General features: G+C 45.8%; 1 protein-coding gene across 2 annotated transcripts in view; it reads left to right on the top strand.

The window, feature by feature from the left end:
- Nucleotides 1-18,340, top strand: part of Dhx32 (DEAH-box helicase 32 (putative)) — a 50,191-nt gene that overhangs the window by 22,510 nt on the left and 9,341 nt on the right. For both annotated transcript variants that reach the window (XM_047552522.1, XM_047552523.1), the window contains exons 3-7: nt 161-354; nt 5,690-6,062; nt 10,943-11,188; nt 12,412-12,511; nt 12,601-12,759. In XM_047552522.1, coding sequence (XP_047408478.1) covers nt 161-354; nt 5,690-6,062; nt 10,943-11,188; nt 12,412-12,511; nt 12,601-12,759 — 1,072 coding nt within the window. The remainder of the gene's footprint in view (nt 1-160; nt 355-5,689; nt 6,063-10,942; nt 11,189-12,411; nt 12,512-12,600; nt 12,760-18,340) is intronic.

Below are 18,340 nucleotides of genomic sequence, written 5' to 3'. Positions count from 1 at the left end.
TCAGAGTTCCACTGAGGAAGATCCAATACAGTCCTTTGGTGATTGGTGAAGAGAAAGCCCTTTATAAGTCGGACTCTGCTGTAACAAAGAGCTGTCCCTTGCTGTTGTTGTCATGTTTGTCATAGTGGGAGCTGACCCTGTGTCATTTTTCCCTGTTAAGGTTCCTCAGTGGTGTGCTGAATATTGCCTTTCCGTTCAGTACCAGCATGGGGGCGTGGTGTGCACTCAGGTCCGTAAGCAGACTGCAGTCCAGCTTGCCCTGAGGGTAGCGGATGAGATGGATGTGAACATCGGGCATGAAGTTGGCTACGTGATCCCTTTTGAAAACTGCTGTACCAGTGAAACAATCCTGAGGTTAGTTTTGGAGGCTTCATCTGCTCCCTGACGACTCTTGGCCCGGGTTCTGCAGTCCTGGAAGAGCGTTATTCTTACTTTCTGTGGGTTGAGCATCTGGGGTAATAACAACTGTGTCTCAGTTTCCAGCCTGACCGCACCAGCTGGGCCCCCACACTGGCATCACCAGAGATTGTGTGCCAGACGTCTTCCAGGCTCCCCATAATCTTCAGGAAAAAGTTGCACCTTGTTAGTTTGGTGCCCAGAGGCCCTCAGGCTCGTGCTTGTAGAACTCTGCCCGCTCACGGGTCCGCATCGTTGCCTGTGTGCCAGCGGCCGGGGCCTCTGCGCTTCTGTGGCTTTAACCTGTGGTTCCCTCTGCATAGAATCCAGGCCTCTGTGAGCATGGCACTTTCTTCCCAGTCACTCAAGACTCAGAGGGAGAGTCACCCACACCAGGAAGGCTTCCTGACCCTCTGCCGATAGGAATTCGAACCCTTACGTGCTCCTGTGCGTCAGCCCCACCTCACCCTTCTGTGCTCTGCCACTCCGTTTCTCAGTGTCTTAGGGGATCCCAGGAGCCTTCTCTGAGGCTGCTGTAAGTCATGGTACCTCTTCTTTGCATGTAGCTTCCATGTGAGACTTCTTTTGAGTAAAGCCTTCTAAGAGCTTGATACTAAGAAGAAAAGAGAAAAGGAGAAGGAAAAAGGAAGTAGGAAAATGAGGAAAGCCCCTGCTCTGGGCCAGTGCTTCTTGAGCAGTTTATACCACAGCCCTCACAGACAGCAACGCATCTGTCAGCACCTCGAGGAAATGATGGATGCTGCTTGCCACCAGAGGTGGCCATCCACAGGCTCCACCTGCCCTGGTGAGCCCGCCCCTCCAGGGACTGAGGAGATGGGTCAATACCGAGATCAGTATGGGCGTATCTGCACATCCGTGACCCACTCTTGTGGCATGCCCACGTGCTTCAGAAGAACAGGGCAGGACTGCCTTCTGCATACCCACATCCCCAGCCTTCAATGTGCTTGTCCCATGGAGGATACTAGCAAATTTGCTAGTGGAAGGAAGTGACACTGCTCTGGCCCAGCTTCAGCTACAGGCTCGGGTGCAGCTCCATGTCCAGTCAAAAAGCCCCCGAGACTGGTTTCCTTTGCACTAAGCTGCTTTCCTGCAAATGTCCGTCTTCAGAAATAGAAGACCTCTGACTTCAGGCTAGGGTCACGCCATAGGGAATCTTCACACCAAAAGCACTCTGACTCTGACTTGAGCTTCTTGAGGACACATTACCTTAGTGATGCAGCAGCCTGATGGCCCAAGTCATCAAGTTAGTCCATGTTTATAAATTACCTGTTACGTTAAAGGTGCATGAGTAACGAGAAGCGGAAACCTTCTCTGCCTCTTGGAGCTCCCAGACTAGGTGCAGAGTTGAACAGGCACCCTGGGGTAACTGTCATTTTTCAGCTTTTACAGGCTAAAGTAGTCTTTTGAATTGTCATGATTTTAATTAAATGATGGCTTTGACTAGGTTCTAAAGTACGTGCTTGTGTTTTTATGTCTTTAATGTCGCTTAGACTTTGGAAATCCTTCAGCAAACTCTTGGACATAGTCATTTTAAAAATGAAGTAAGTTTTTTCTTAATATGAAATCAGGTGTGTGTGTGTGTGTGTGTGTGTGTGTGTGTTCATTTATTTAGAAAGCCACAGAGATGAGTAGCTGTGGGAATCCATTCGTGTTTGAGAGTAGGTCCAGACAATCCTTACCACTTAAACTTTCTTTTGTGAGATTGTTCAAGATGAAAAACCCAAGCATTCAATTCTGACAGCCAAGGGAGGTCCACAGTTTACATTAAAGTATTCCTTTCTTAAAGGACAAGAGCTTCAGGTGCAGTGGGACTGCAGTGCAGGGCACTCTGGTGACAGCCTGCTTCAGCCACTGCAGGCTGCTGTGTGGCTATTGCTGGCCCGCTTGTCCTCTCATGTTTTTGTAGTTTCAAATTAACAGCGCTGCTGCTGGGACCTGGAGCTTTCTTTTCTACCATGACCTCCCCCAAAGCAGAGTCGGCAGACACACTGCTCGCTGTTGCTGTGAACGAGGTTTCTGTCTTGGGTAGGAGGCCAAGATGAAAAAATGAAAAGTCCCTAGGGTAAAAGAAAACAGTACCTAATTTTCCTTCTGGAGTTCTGTGCTCTGGAGAAGGCAGCAGGATTATAGAGTGACTGTCTCTATCACTTACCACATTGTGACCTGCCCTCCATGCTTCAGTTTCCTCATCCCTACAATCAGACGATTGATACACCTGCTTAGAGGGGTGTTGTGAGGCCTGGGTGAGTCAATACAGGGGACTGAAGCGTAGTGTATGTAGGTGGTAGCTGTTTTGTAATTATAATTAAATTTGTAATTATATTTTATAAGTGGAGCCAGATTCATTTTCCTGGAGAGGTATGCTAGCCATAATTTTGAATAAGCTCAGATTGAATAGCTACTTAAATCAGAGGATTTAAGGCTGATTGTTGACCAGAGGAGGCAGTGTTCTCTATTTTTTGTAACCCCTTGATATCTAATCAATAGGTACATAGTAGGCACTCAGTCAAGCCGTCTTTATATCCTCTTTTTTTTTTTTTTTTTTTTTTTGACGCTATGTATTAAAATTTAGTTCTTCTTTAAGCTTTTTTTCTGGCCTTTTTTGAAACAGAAGATAAATGAATACTATATACCTAAAAGTCTTCTTGGACACACTACATGTGTCACTTACAGAAGTGACATGGATTTTAAGTACTGACCTTTTCAGTTTTGAAAACAAAGCTCTCAAATTTCATTAAGATCAACATATAAAATTTTAGAAAATATCAATACTAAAACTTTTAAATATTTTATTATATTCTTAGCATTTTTAAGTCTTAGGGTTTTTTTATTTGTTTGTTTGTTGTTTGTTGCAGTACTGGGGATTGAACCTAGAGGCGCTCTACCTAGCTGGAATTATAGGGGTGTACCACTGCACCTGGCAGTCTTAGGAATTTAAAATTTGCACTGCATTTCCTGAAACCTTGGCAGTGTGTCTATGTTTTTCATGGTTATCAATAACAGCACTTTTTAAAGCATTGTACACATGATACCTTATTAGCATAGAGGTAAAAAGTTTATCTTTGAAATATATCTATGTTGAAAAAAAATAAGATTTGTGTAGTAAGTTTTAGGGTTGAGGCTTTGTGATTCCTTTAGTCTGATATAATCCTCTGGAAGCCAGGCCTCACTTGCTGAGTCTCAGAGTTTTAAATAGGTCACCATCTTCTCTTTTTAAATTATGTCTAGGTGTGTTTATGTAACACACATGCCTCCTGTCTGATGGTGAGTTCTGCTTCCTGCAACAGCAGTGCTCAGATGGGTTTGCTGCAAAAGGAACAGAGATTCAGTTTCTACCATTAAAGAAGTAGCATACATTAAAAAGATTTGTTTTAAAATGAAACGATAACAAGATGCCACTGTATCCTACTAACCTCAGCAAAAGGGAACCTGAAAGCCAGGCTTTGCATGCCTGCGTTTCTTCATCTGCATCTTGCATGAAGTGCAATGCTGAAGCAGTCAAGATAATTTCTTCTTTAAGTTTGAGGAAAGGAATGATCGCAGTTTGTTACTGCTTGTTTGATAAGACACAAGATGAGAATATGTGTGTAAAGGAAGGCAGAGAGCAAATGTGTTGATCTCACAAAGCAACAGAGAAAGAGCAGGAAACATCCCCGAGCTGTGGAGGTCAAGGAAGCAAGCTGTAATTTGACAGTGGCATCAGATGTAATGGATGTTCCGGTTGAGATCTTGACTCTGTGCCTGGCTTTGTGACCCAGGTCAAGGTGCTTAGCCTTTCTGAACCTTGGGTTCCTCATTCATAAATATGAATTCATATTCATAAATATGAACCTACTTTGAAGTTTTATCCTAAGGTTAATGGGGAAAATGTCCGCACTGGGCTGGCAGCATGCCTGACACGCTAGTTGCTAAAACGGTGTTTCCATTCTTTTCTTTCTTCCTTGAAAGTGGTTAACTGAGGGCTGTCAGAGTCCCCAAGACCACCACCAGATTCGATGATTTGCCAGGAGGATTCAGAATATAGCTTATTCACAACTAAGATGTAGTCAACCAAGATTTATTTAGTGAAAGGATACAAAGCAAGACCAGCACAGGAAATGGGATATGGGATGAAGCTCGGAGGAAACCAGGCATGAGCTTCTAGGAGTCCTCTCCCTGTGGGTCACACAGTGAGTCGTGACAACATGCAGAGCGGTGTCCTCCCGGGAAACTCACTAGACTCAGTGCCCAGAGTTTTGAGTGGAGGCTGGTCACTTAATCTCCCTCTCCTTAGTATATTGCAAAATTCTAGGCTCCCAGGAGGACAGTGCAAGTTCAGCATCAGCCATGTTGCTTGTACAGTTCAGGCAAGTGAACCAACTCTACCAGTTCTGGGAAGACAGAAGTGAAAACCCTCCCTAAATCTGTTTCTAGATGCCAGTAAGGAGAAGCCTTGCAATCAGTGCCTTCTGAGAATAGCAGACTCAGAGCCACTATGTACAAGGATTAATAATACCTTAAAAGGGGAGAAAATGCATAAAATCAGTTTCTTCAAGCAATATAGAGGTAAATATATAAACTGTCAGAAACATTTGAGTGACAGGTTATTTTTTATTATTTTAATACAATCACAAGAACTGCTGGAAAAATCCATTAAAATCATTGATGATCCCTGCTGCCTCCAGGCATTCTGGCCAATTTGCATGCTGTCCTTCTATGAAGATTATCTCTTAGAGACCGTGTTTATTATTGGAGTGCGAGCTCAAGCTTGTTAATGCCAACATGTTGGGGACACAGTCTCCCGCCATGCACCACCAGGGGTGGAGGCCTCCCAGAGGGAGCTGGCTGGAGCCTGAGCCAGTGACCCTTTCTCTGGAAAGTGGACGCTGCTACTTAGAATTCTCCCACTGATGCAGGGGGGCGGACAGTGCTTACCTGATGAGGGTGTTTTGTGGTAATACTTTTTTGTTTATAAAGCTGGGGGTCCATGTTAAACACAGCTCTTATTTCTATTCATAATAAGCATGTAAGCAGAAGTCTCTAACCTGGGGTTCTGTGATGGTCCTTAGAGAGCCCGTGAATGTATACAAACTGGGTGTAAATTTTGTTTACATCTGTTTTCCTGCGTTGGAGGCTGTAGATGCTATCACCTCAAAGGTCTCCTGGCCCCAATAAAAGTGTAGTAGAGCCTCTGATTGAAAGAAAAGGATAGAAGGGAAAGATGTTTGTTGTAGGAAGTTCTTTGCATGACTTTTCCTCAGAGTATTCTGACTGTAATGTTTCTTGTCTACAGGTACTGTACTGATGACATGCTGCAAAGAGAAATGATGTCCAGTCCCTTCCTGGGTAGCTATGGGGTCGTCATCCTGGATGATGTCCATGAAAGCAGCATTGCCACCGATGTGTTACTTGGACTTCTCAAGGACGTCTTGCTAGCGAGGCCAGAGCTGAAGCTCATAATTAACTGCGCCCCTCTCCTGGTCAGCAAACTCAGCTCTTACTATGGCAACGTGCCTCTCATAGAGGTGAAAAATAAGCACCCTGTGGAAGTTGTGTACCTTAGTGGGGCTCAAAAGGATTCTTTCCAGTCTATTTCACGCCTTATCTTTGAAATTCACCAGTCGGGTGAGAAGGGCGACATTGTAGTCTTTCTGGCCTGTGAACAAGTAAGTAAGTGCTACTCTGACCCAGCGTGTGTAATGAGGTATTCACTTAGGACACTTTTAACAGTTTCCATCTAACACAGTTTCCATCTGCCAGGTAACTGTGAAACACCTCATTCTTTGACACTTTCTCAAAGCCTAGGCAGGGTAAAGAAAGGGGAACAGGGAGGTGTTGCTGAAGGCACATGCTGTTCTGCAAACAGAAAGCAGGGCCGCCAGACACCTGTGGAAGTGAGCTCCAGACCAGCTCCCTGCAAAGGGCTGGCCATCCCAGGCCTGCTGGCGTCCTCTTTTCTCTGTACTGTAGACACACAGGGACTCTCGATAGCTTCCTGGTGCCCGGGCGCATTTGTGGAGATCAGAAATCTAACCTAAGCTCTTGGGATGGAGTTCAACAGCAACAAAATTCCCACAAATGTCCCTATGACAGTGGGGTACAAAGCAGAAACAGTGAATTGTACTCCCCAGAAGGCCAGCTCCCTAGAATGAGCTGCCTTTTCTTGAAGATGAGAGAAAAATTTGACTTGGAGTTCTTGCAAACTTCTCTTCAAAAGAATGCTTAGAAATTTCCAGTAGAACCTCTTCTATTCTGTGACTGCTTTTATACAGGCAAGTTGCCATTTGGGGTTACTTTCATTACTTATTAGAGCTCTGTTGACCATGGGCAGAATCTAAGAGGCCCCAGGCTCACCAGAATTCCACCTCTTCTTGGAGACTGATTGCCTGGTCTTTTCCTCCTTCAAATCTGTCCACTTATAGAGTGAAAATACTAGTTCTTAGACCATGACCCAAACACATAGTGGTTCTAGTGATTTAACGGAAACCAAGAAGGAAGCTGCTCACTCTAGGCTCTGCCACCTGCTGAAGAGAGGGCATCCCCGCTGCCTGGGGAGCCTCTGCTGACACGTTCCTGTGCTGCCAGGAGTGGCACAGAAGTGCCTGTCAGAGCAGGAGGAGCAGCGATCCTCCTGGCCTTGGGAACTTGAGATGGTTTTCCTACAACTTAAATGCTGCCTGTTTCCTTAAACGTGTATATGCTACAGTGAATTTATCAATTTTTTGTACATAATAACATTCTCTTAAATAGTAATCTACCTATTAGAGTGATTTATTCTATTGTCATGTCCTAACCCTGTGTGATTTAGGATGTTCAAAAAAGTCCTCAGGAACATAATAAAATGACTAAGGAGGCAGACCATCTGCAAAAACAGAGGTCCCTGTCTGAGTGAACCTAAGGAAGGGAAGAACGGCAACATGAGAAATCTAAGACATTGGAGAGTTAGAATTGCCAGGTGAACAAGAGAGGACATACGTTTCTGCAAAAGGAAAAAAAAAAGTGTAATTAAGACTGATAGGATGAATAGTCAGTCATTTTCCATCTTTCAAGTTGACGTAAATAAAAATTTCAAAATGGACTTTTGGAAAATAAAAGCTCAATGGAATTGAGATGGTGGCCTTAGAGTATTTGATTCTTGTAAGTACTATGAGCTGTTAACTAATGGTGGCAGGGACTGTTGAACTGCTGGACTTCAGAAGGCACACTTTCAGTGCAGGTAGTGGAAACCAAGTCCACGGGAAGTAGTCAGACGGGCAGGGTATTTTCTGTCAAGAAGCCCTCCGTCTCAGTCTGAAATTCTGGAAAATGATAGGCTGTGATAGCTGCAGGGCATTCTGCAGGCGGGCCTCTGAGAATGGGGGTGCTGCACTGAGATGCTGAGGATGCTGGAGGCACCTCTGGTCCACAGGGGGCAGCACTGCAGCTGTGCTGGCTCCCACAGACCTTCTGTGAGCCAGCCACACTCCACAGGTGTCGTCTGGTCTTCCGTTCCCTCCACCCGACAGGTGCAGGCAGTTTGTGTGGTAATGGGCTTCTCTTTTTACCCCTCTGGTCCCATCACTTAGATTTTCCTCTTTTATGGTCTTGGAAAGGTTTGTCTTGCTCGGAAATCCCTGTTCACAGCTGTTGATCATTATTCCCCGTGCTGTTTGAAGTTTGTTTGATTCCCATATAAAGCTTTAAAACCCACCATAGTGCCTACGTAGCACATGAGAACAAACTCAAGCAGTTGACAGAATAGTGCCGACTGTGATTTTTTTTTATTTGAAGAAGTACATTTCAGATTGCCAAAACATTTTGGTTTCATTGAGTCAGTAATGCAGTCACATTAGGTGTGTGACATTTTCTCAAGGTCCTTGCTGAGCACCACACCTGCTGTGAATTAATTCCCATAATTCACCTGCTGCCCAAGATCTTGGCACTTGAGACGTAGAGCCCTGAATGTTCACAGTGTATTGTTCCTTAGCACTTAGCTATCTTTTAGCCAAAAACAAAAAGTGAAACAAGTAGAAGTGGTAAGGTAGGTTTATGGTGGTGTTTAACCAGATTATGGTGCTGCGACAAACTGTCAAAGAAACTGTTGTCAGACTGGCATTTTCTGGGGAAGAGTTGTGTGTATTTGTGGATCTGCTCGTTTTGAGGCCGAACATGTGCTGGATATTGACCTTCAGTAGGTGTTGCCGTTTTGCATAGCTGTGCAGGTAAAGTCCTGTACATACAAATGCTCAGGACACAAGGAGTAAGAAGAGTCAAAGAAATGAATGAACAAAGGTTAAAGGTATTACACACCAGGTGCATTTTAAGCATTTTTAAAAATTTCTACAGATTATGGCCTCAAAACTCTGTATCCTCTGTGCTTGAAGAGTCTAAATTGTGTGTGTGTGTGTGTGTGTGTGTGTGTTTTGTTTGTTTGTATTTTTGTAAGGGGCACTTACCCACTGAACCACATCCCAGCCTTCTTTATTTTTTATTTTGAGACAGGACCTTGCTAAATTGCTTAGGGCCCCCCAAAGCCTCTGGGATTTCAGGGTGTCCACCATGCCCAGCGAGTCTGACTTTTATATGGTCTATATTTGTATCTCATTCTGCTTTTTCCTCCTAAAGGTCTATCCCCCCCTCCCACTTTGGAACAAAATTCAACATCTGAACCCACCCCCAACTAAAAAGTTTTAGCAACTAGAAGCAAATAAAAAATTGTTACCAAAATGACTTTTTCCATAGTATTCTAAAAATAAGAGTAAATACTTCAGGGCACCTGGAAGGGAACCTCCCTCCCCACCTGGGTTAGTTGTGGCGGTGTTAACCTGTGAAGAGCTACTCACGGTGCCTTTGGGAGGAGGGCTGCCTGCTCTGGGCAGGCCAGCAGCAGCACGGTCCAGCAGCTCGGGGCTCAGCCGCTTTTCTTTTAGTTTCTAGGCTGTCCTCACAAAATATGTGAGATAAAATTAAGTGGTCGGAATTATAAAAGTGGAAAAATAGTTTGTTCTTACTGTTCCAATTGGCAAGTTTTCATTTTCTTATGATCAACAGTCATGCTGGACACGGTGGTGTCCTCAGTGAGGCTGAGGCAGGAGGATCCTAAGGTCAACTTAGCAAGGCCCTGTCTCAAAATAAAAAGGGCTAGAGATGTGGCTCAGTGGTTAAGAATCCCTGGGTTCAATCCCTGGTACCAAGGGAAAAAAAAAAAGTAGCTCACTCCAATTATTAGAGATCTGTGAAGATTGACCCTTTTTTCAGACAGGTCTGTCTTCCTCCAAAACCCTTGAGTTTACTCAGTCCCTTTCTACAAACGGAGAAAGACATCATGAGCTAAAGAAACAGAGTGCAGGCCAGTCCTAAACTTTAAGGGCCACAGGAAGCCATCTTTCAACTTAGTGCAATCTGACAAATTCAGTGAGGCTTCTTCCACTTGGTATTTTGTTAGACCCTCCAAAAGGTTAAAAATCTGGAAACATAAAGAGGAGTAAAAATTATATTGTGGCAATCTTTTTTATATGACCTTCTAAAAACTTAGGTGTGATTTGAGAAACAGAAAAACACTATCTAAAATGCCTTACCTGGGCTGGGGGATAGCTCAGCTGGTAGAGTGCTTGCCTCACAAGCACAAGGCCCTGAGTTTGATCCCCAGGACCACAAAATAGAAAAAAATAAAATAAAATGCCTTACCTTTTAAGCATTTTGTGCTGATTATTTGTATATAGTTTTATGGCAAATAGTTTGCTTTTTATTTTTGGTGGTTCTGGGGATTGAGCTCAGAAGTGCTGTACTACCAAACTACATCCCCAACCCTTTTTACTCCTTAAAATTTTGAGATGGGTTCTTGCTAAATTGCTGAGGTTGACCCAAGCTTGCAATCCTCCTGCCCCAGGCTTCTGAGTTCTGGGGTTTGAGGCATGTGCCACCATGCCCAACTATAATTCACATTTCCCCCCCCACTGTATTTTACATGTATTTCAACATATTTCTAGACACCCGAGTCCCACAAAGATGTCAGTAGTACTGACTATGTGCTCTGTACTTTACTGCATTTCTGCTACTTTAAAGTGCTAATGGGTTAAAATAATTTTTTGAATGATCCAGATGGGGATCCTGATTATGTTTGTATTTGTGCCTTTATGTGGCGCTTGTGTATATTCCCCAGTTCTGCTTGTGTTAAAGTGCAGCACTGCATCCTCACTGATAGGAGATTAAGTTTCGTCTACCTGTCATTGCTTATAGATATGAGCAGCCATGTCAAGCTGGAGAAATAACCAGAGACAGATGCAAAGGCAAAGAGAGTACATCTCACAAGAGGAAACCCATTTTGTACCAAAAGCAATGAAATCATTTATAAATTATATTTAATGTCCCCAAAGAAATTTCCTCCTCCAGTTACATCTTCTTATTTAAAGATATATGTAGGCAACAACACAGGCATTTCTTTCCCTGTCTGCATTATGCAGAATTGCCTACAATTTTATTGAATTCTGACATTTTTTTTAAAGTAGCAAAACTGTATTGTGCTTTTTCTCATGAATTTTTTTTTTTTTTTCTTTTTAAACACTAGGATATTGGAAAAGCCTATGAGATTGTCTGCCAGGAAGGATCTAACTTAAACCCCGACCTTGGAGAATTGGTGGTGGTTCCTTTATACCCCAGAGAGAAGTGTGCATTGTTCAAGCCCACGGATGAAACCGAGAAGAAACGCCAAGCTTATCCTCGAAGAGTGGTGCTGACCACCAGCTCTGGGGAATCTTTGATATGGAGCAACACAGTCAGATTTGTTATTGATGTGGGTGTGGAGAGAAGAAGGGTAATTATCACCAAGGAGGTGAAACAGTGCGCTGATGATCAAGGGCTCCACTTTCATGGGTTCCCTCCATTTTGCTGGCCAGAAAGGGCGAATGAACCATGTGCCTTGCGGGTCTCTAAATTTGGTCACAATGTAAAGAAGAGGGATTACAGTGGAAGCACGTCATGTTCACATCTTTCATGAGCATGTTGGTAGTCTGGAAGCAAATTAATCTGAAGTACCAGAGGAGCTTTTGAGGAAAGACAGAACTTTAGCACGCGGGTAGCAGTGCCCCTTGGCTGGGTTTTCTTTAGATAAGGTCCTGGCGTACCAAATATTTGACCTACATTTACCTTCTCCTGTGTACATCTATTGGATAATTTTTGGTAGCCTCTTTGCCAAAGTGATTAGCATCTTGCCCAGGGAACTTATTAGAAATCAGTTTCAAGTGCACCATCTTTAATTTTAGCAAATACTGATTTGCAGTGGACTGAAGTTTTTTAGAAAGTATATTGCTTAAATAAGGTTATTTTAGATAAAATATCTTTATCAGTCCCTTTAAAATAAAAAATTATGAAAAGTGAAAATAGGTATCTCAAACTCCAAAGACATGGGGACTAAAGAAATCCTAGCTTTTGAGAACTGAAAGGAAATTACCAAATATTGATTCATTTACCCTTATTAGGCGTTGAGCAGCTTTTCTCTCTCCAGGAGACCATGGGCTTCCTAAGTATCCTTGTGTTACTGTGACAAAATAGTCCCAAAAGTTACGAAGATTCCCTTGGAGCCAGTTAGAGTTGATCTTGGCTGAAGTAGTCCGTCTTTCAGAGAACCCGGCCGTTGCCTGCCCTTGAAGTGGTTTGTGTAAAAATCGGCCTCCTGCTATCCGTGGTTTTCTGTCGCAGGCGGTAGGCAGGACACGTCAGAGCATCACCACTAGCCGCAGTGCTTTTCTCCAGGCAGCACAGGGTGTCCGTTCCCTTCACCAGCGTAGTGCCTGGACAGTCGACAGCACTAGTGTCTCAGCCGATGGCGTTACGGAAGCCATGGAGAGCAGACAGCCTTACAGACAGGTGTGAAGCACTTGCAGTTCCATGGAAGGGAAATAGTACATGTGGACAAAGGACAGGAACCTGTAGAGAGCGTCCCCAAAGCAACATGCAGCAGGGCACCGCAGCCACAGGCGCAGCCAGCTGCTGCATGCTGAGTTTCCTGAGGCTAACGCTGCTCTCTTTCCTTTAAAGGTGTACAACCCCAGAATCAGAGCCAACTCGCTCGTCACACAGCCCATCAGCCAGAGCCAAGCAGAGATTCGCAAGCAGATTCTCGGGGCATCTTCTTCAGGTAGCACTGTGGACACAGAAACCAAGAGATGAGAATTCCTAGGTGAAGTCCACACAGGCCCTAAAGTCACTTTCCTTGATTTCTTCCAGGAAAACTTTTCTGTCTGTACACTGAAGAATTTGCCTCCAAAGACATGAGGCCACTGAAACCAGCGGAGATGCAGGAAGCCAGCCTAACCAGCATGGTGCTCTTCATGAAGAGGGTAGACATCGCCGGCTTGGGCCACTGCGACTTCCTGAACAGGCCAGGTAGCAGGGTGGGGCCAGCACTTAACTTCGATCTCCTGCCCCTCCCGACTGTGGGAGCAGGTGGCACCTGCAAGTGCAAGCAGTGCCCATCTGGTTGGGGCGGAAGCATTTTTCCTATTAGAGGCCAGATTCTCCTGACAATAACCTCAAACCCCCAAACCTCTAGGAAGTATCTTTTGTCACTGGAAAAGGTCTGTCATGGATGCTGGACCGGCTAGGTCTGCGGAAATAGGATGGGGCAGTGGAGTCTCAGAGTGCAGGGTGAGGTGGGCACAGGCGAAAGGCGCACTCCTGCAGCTCGGAGGTGCTTGGAAGGGATTTCGCAGGCCAGCAGTCCTTCCTGTGAGCCACGATGTCACTGAGGAAAATCCAGTGGCATTCCAGTCCTTCATAGTGAGGCAGATCTGACCCGAGGGAGGTAATGTTCCTCAACTCTGAGTGTGTTCCTCCTGGGCATCTAATGGATACACCGAGAACAACCCTGCCCTGGGGCCCCCTGGCTTTCTCCCTTGAGTCCATGCTTTGTTGGGACCTGTGCTGACTCTGCAGCACAGAGCCACCAGACGCTGAGCAAAACACCCAGGACACCGGGAGCAGGCCATACCCAGGGCAGAGTGGCTCAGTGTGCTCACAAGAGGAAGCCGGCCCGTGGTTTCTTGAGCATTCCGGTGGTTTGTCCTGCCTGCGGGTACAGCAGTGGGGTTACTTCATTTTAAGTCAACAACCAGCTGGCGATTTGCAGGCAGCAGTGCTGTGCTTATTCCTGTCCACTTCGATACCCGTCTGTCCCTTCAGGAATATCAACAGTGATGTTTATAATGACTGGTGGTTTAGTATCATGGAATAATTTAATATAGCGACGCTGTGAAGTGAGTGCTATTATTTGCTCCATTTTACAGATGAGGGACTGAGTCACAAAGAAAGGAGGTGACTCATGCCATTGAAGAAAGTGAACTTCAAGCCCCAGCAGTGGTTAGAGCCCTCCAACCCCCACTGCCACCATGTCTCCTTAAAGCCCTGTTGGCGTATTCTCAGAGAACCTTCTGGTAGTCGTGTCTTCTTTTCCTTTGAAAGTTCCCTGATGGCTCTTTCTTCCCTTCACTCTCCATGTCAACAGGCACTTCTCATCAGGTTCTCCTCTCCCGCAGTCACCAGGAGCCTGCAAACGCAGCCGGGAGCATTGGCCAACGTGGTCCTGGCTTCCACCCACCTGCGCCTGCTCCTAGCTCCAGGCCCCCAAGCCCTTGGACCTGCTGCTTTGCCCCCTGACCTGCAGCTTAGGCTCAGTAAAGCTGAGTGGGCGTGGGTTTCTCATGGAAAGGCTCCTGGCTTAGTGTGGCGACCTTTCAGCTGATATTTTAGTTTTCACTTGGGCTCTACATTAAAGGAACTTAATTTTTTCCACACTTTAAGCTAGTGTTTGTAATTTGCAGTGTGTTTACCAAAGATGTAAGTGACAGCTTACTGATCTGGATGCTCTGGTATTCTTGTCAGTTGTTACATTGCACAAGGAAGAGAAAAGTCAGCCAGAGGCCTTGGAAGCAGAGGGTCCTCGGGTGGGAACTGTACAGCTTCTACTTGTTTGCAGTGCCTCTCTCCCATCATTTACCCAGTGGCACCAATAGGATTTAGGGGCACGCGAGAAAATGTCAATTATTTTAGAGTTAATTTTTCTCAAAAAAATGTTTTACAATACTGGTGGAATTTAGAATAAGGAATTTTTTTTTTTCATACAAGAGAATTTCATTCTAAGTGAAGGGAAAGTGGAAGGTAGGTGAGAGCAGGGTAAAAGGCTCAAGCAGAAAGTACTCTCCAGAAAGAATGGGCCATCTCTGGGCAGAGAACAACAGAGGGATGCTGTTCTGTGGTTGTCTCAGGAATAATCATTTTCTAGTAAGAAGAGGGTGACCTGAGGATGCTAACCTTGAAAATAAAAGGTAGGAAGACAGATGGGGTAGAGACAGTTTGCCATCAGAGGAAGAGCAGTGCTAAAGTCCCCAGGGGCCTGGGAAACAGCTACAGCGTGCCAGGCCAGTGGCAGGAGTGGATCCTGCCCATCAACATGCCCAGTCCCCCCCAGGCCTCCCCGGGAATTTCCTACTGAATTCTCCTAATAAACACCTTGAAAAACGGTTACTGTGTTCCAAGAGGCCACTGCTCTGGGTGACAATCTTTTTTGAAAATTTGAGATTTTCAAATTTACTTTTAGAGACTCTGGAATCTTTGATTTTCAAAAAAGATCATTACCTAAAGGAGCAGTAGCCTCCTAGAACCAGACAAGCTCCTGTCTCTTCTAAATAGCTTCCTTCCTGCGGCCATTTCCCCTATCCGACTGTCTGTCCTTACAGTGAAAGGGTTGTGGGCAGTGGTCCTGCAAGGAATATGGTGTCCCTCCCCGACCCCCGACACATACACTTGCTGCCTTTGTGCTAAGTCTGTGGAAGTAGGCAGTGTCCCTGGAAGCCAGGAATTAAATTAGAGGGGAGTTGTCCTTGAGCAGAAAACTGGCTTCCCCAGAGCTTAGGAGATCAAGATCACAGGGAAGGTTCTGGAATGAGGAGGAAGAGACTGGAAATGCAGAGGCTTGCAGGAAAGAGAAGCCTGGAGGGAATGCATGGAAGGACAACCTTGACATTTAGACTGCAAAGTGTGCTGTGTCCCCTGTGCTCCTGGGGGAAGTCAGCACATCACCTGGCTAACAGCCAGGGCTCCTGTTCCTACCTGCGAGGCTCAGAGCATATGTTAGCCAGCTTTTCTTGGCTCCTGGTTTCCTGCCCTAAAAAAGGGTTCATTAGGCCCGGCCCCTTCTTAGCTTGCTGAAGCGATGGACTTATTTGTCTGAAAGGGGTGACTCTGAAGAAAGAAACAGTTACGGAAAGTGATATGGAGTTGTAAAATGTATGTGGCAAACTCCAATCCAACTGATATTTCTTACATAGACATTTTTAGAGAGAGAGAACTGGCCGTGAGTTAGGGAGCTGGGTACGGACATGGTGGAGGGGTCAGATGACCCTGATAGGCTAGATGATAAGAGCAGTGTTCCCCTGTGGGGTCTCTGCTTTCGAACAGCAATGTCACCCTCTGGGCTTTTTCTTCTGGCCCTGAAGAAGGAGTCTGGGGCAGGAGTCGGGGGCCTCCTCCACCTTCATTCTGTCTCACTGGTGACGCAGAGCTTCTGGTGCTTGGCTCTTGTAATCAATGGATCTGCTGCCACCACAGTCACCAGGAATCTTCCTCTGGAGAAACACGTTTCATTCTTGTAAATGGCTCTTCTAGCCCCACTGCTCATCTCTAGGCCCAGGAATCACCACCTGTTGATGTCCCAGCCTTCTTCCTGCTCAGGGCAGGGGACATTTGTGGACTGTCACCAAGGGAAAGGAAAAGGCAGACTTGCAATGTCATTCCTAGAAGCACAGCCACGGTGGTGCCAGGGACCCCTGTGTGCTCTCTGGGGCCCCTCTGCGCTGCTTTCTCCCTGAGGCTTAAGCCAATAACTGGGGACAAAAGGGACATGGTGACCATTTATTTTTGTCCCCTGGCAATACACACACAACTATTTTCTGCTGTGCTTGGGAAAAATATAACTGGATTAAGTCTGACTCATCATTTTGGAAGCAAAATAAATAAATAAAAGATGCTTGCAGCTGCTGCATTTAATTCAACATATAATTGAAATACGCAAACACAGCAAACTTGTTACCCTTTTTGGGATTCATGAACCATGTGAAAATGAACTTGGCATAACTAGGCTACAGGCTATTAATTGAATTCCCTTGATATGAACCTCCTTTTAAAAACCAGGGTTTTTTTCCTCCCTGGCTGCATGAGAATTGACCTCCATCATGAATGACAGCCGCTATGCATCTGGGTTAGGAGGCTCCGGACCGACTGACCACCTCAGTAGAAACAGCCCAAGACTGCTGCTGCCCCTGGTAAGCAAGGACACCTGGGCAGAAATTTGCAGAGAAAAGGGGCCAAAATGTACCAGGCTATACCAGATGTCATCTTTGTAATCAGACTCAGAATTGTTGGTGGTGGCCCGACAACTGGCTTTGGAACCTGTGATTCCTTGGATTGTGAAAAGAAGAATGAACCCAACACAAACTGCCAGGCGTGTAAGACAAGACCAGGCCTCCTGAAAACGGGAAAGCGTGGGCAGACAGAGGCTGGGCTGCAGAGGCCCGTGCTGGTGCAGGTGGAGAGGCAAGGAAGGCTGCAAAGGCTTTGTCTGTGGGAAGGTGCAGATTTTCAACCAGAGGAGTCATAGATAGTTAACCATGACCTTCTGGAATCACATTTGTCATGCTAAAGGACATCTGTGAGTATGCCAGAGAAACGTATCTGCATGTTTGTAAATCTTTGGAAACTTGGGAATTTGCTTTGAAACTTCAAGTGGCTTTAAAATTGTGAAGTCTGCTTAGAGGAGAGAGTGAGAACGCAGGCTCCCCTGTGGCCCTTGCACGTAGCCCTTTTGCAGCTGCTGACTGCAGGCACGACACGCTGCAAGTCACCGCTCACAGCCGGGTTAAGCAGATCCTCCACCATGGACAGAGCCCACATCTGGGGGTATGTTTTGTTTTGTTTTCTGGTAGCAGGGATTGAACTCAGGGGCACTGGACCACTGAGCCACACCCCCAGCCCTATTTTGTATTTTATTTAGAGACAGGGTCTCACCGAGTTGCTTAGCACCTTGCTGTTGTTGAGGCTGGCTTTGAACTCACAATCCTCCTGCTTCAGCCTCCTGAGCCACCAGATTAGAGGTGTGGCCACCGTGCCTGACTTCACACCTAGATTTTTAAGTTAAACAGTATTATCTGTTTAAAGGCCAAACAGAACTTACTGCCATACTCAGAAGGGTTGTGTGTGTGAAAAAGAGGCAAATGTGCAAACATAGCTTCTGAAAGCCAGTATTTAGGAGCATCCTGGAAGCAGTCAGCTGAATAATGTTACAAAAAGTAAAAACAATCTGGCACAGATTTTAAAAGGCACAGAGTGGACATACTTTTAATATGAGGATAATCAAAGTAATCGGTTCACAGAGTTGTTAATTAACATACGTGGGCCCCTTACAAAAGTGACTGGCATATACTGACTCCCCCCTGAGCTCTGAAGTGCAAGGCCAAAAGGCCCCGGCTGCAGAGGGCAATTTTCATGGGTGTGAGAAACAGATAATGAGCCACAGGTATTAGGAGACGTCAGATTGCTCATGAGACAGGCTGCGCAGGGACAGCCGTGGTGTGAATGACAGCAGGCACGTGGGCCCTGGGGCCTGCTGGGGTCCAATAGCAGCTCTGCTGCTGCAGGTAAAGCCTCACATCAAGTCCTCATTTCACAAGCAAGGAAACAGCTGGCTGGCCATGTGGCTTTGGCAAGTCACTTGCCTTTTCCTCAGCTGTAAAATGAGAGTGAAGTGCCTGCCCTCCTGCATCACGGGGTCGCTGAGAGGCACAGAGGAGAGGGTTAGCACCACGCGTCACCAGGTGCGGGGAGTGCACTGGAAGTGCCGTGCCCGGCGGGGACAGCTCTCAGAACCATAACGGGGGTGGAGCCGCTCGTAGCTTTTGAAGTGGCAGCACTCAGG

This window comes from Sciurus carolinensis, chromosome 5 (assembly GCF_902686445.1).
Source record: "Sciurus carolinensis chromosome 5, mSciCar1.2, whole genome shotgun sequence".
Classification (NCBI taxonomy): domain Eukaryota; kingdom Metazoa; phylum Chordata; class Mammalia; order Rodentia; family Sciuridae; genus Sciurus; species Sciurus carolinensis.
Note: the sequence above shows the minus strand (reverse complement) of the source record. Positions and strands in the feature narration are given on the sequence as shown.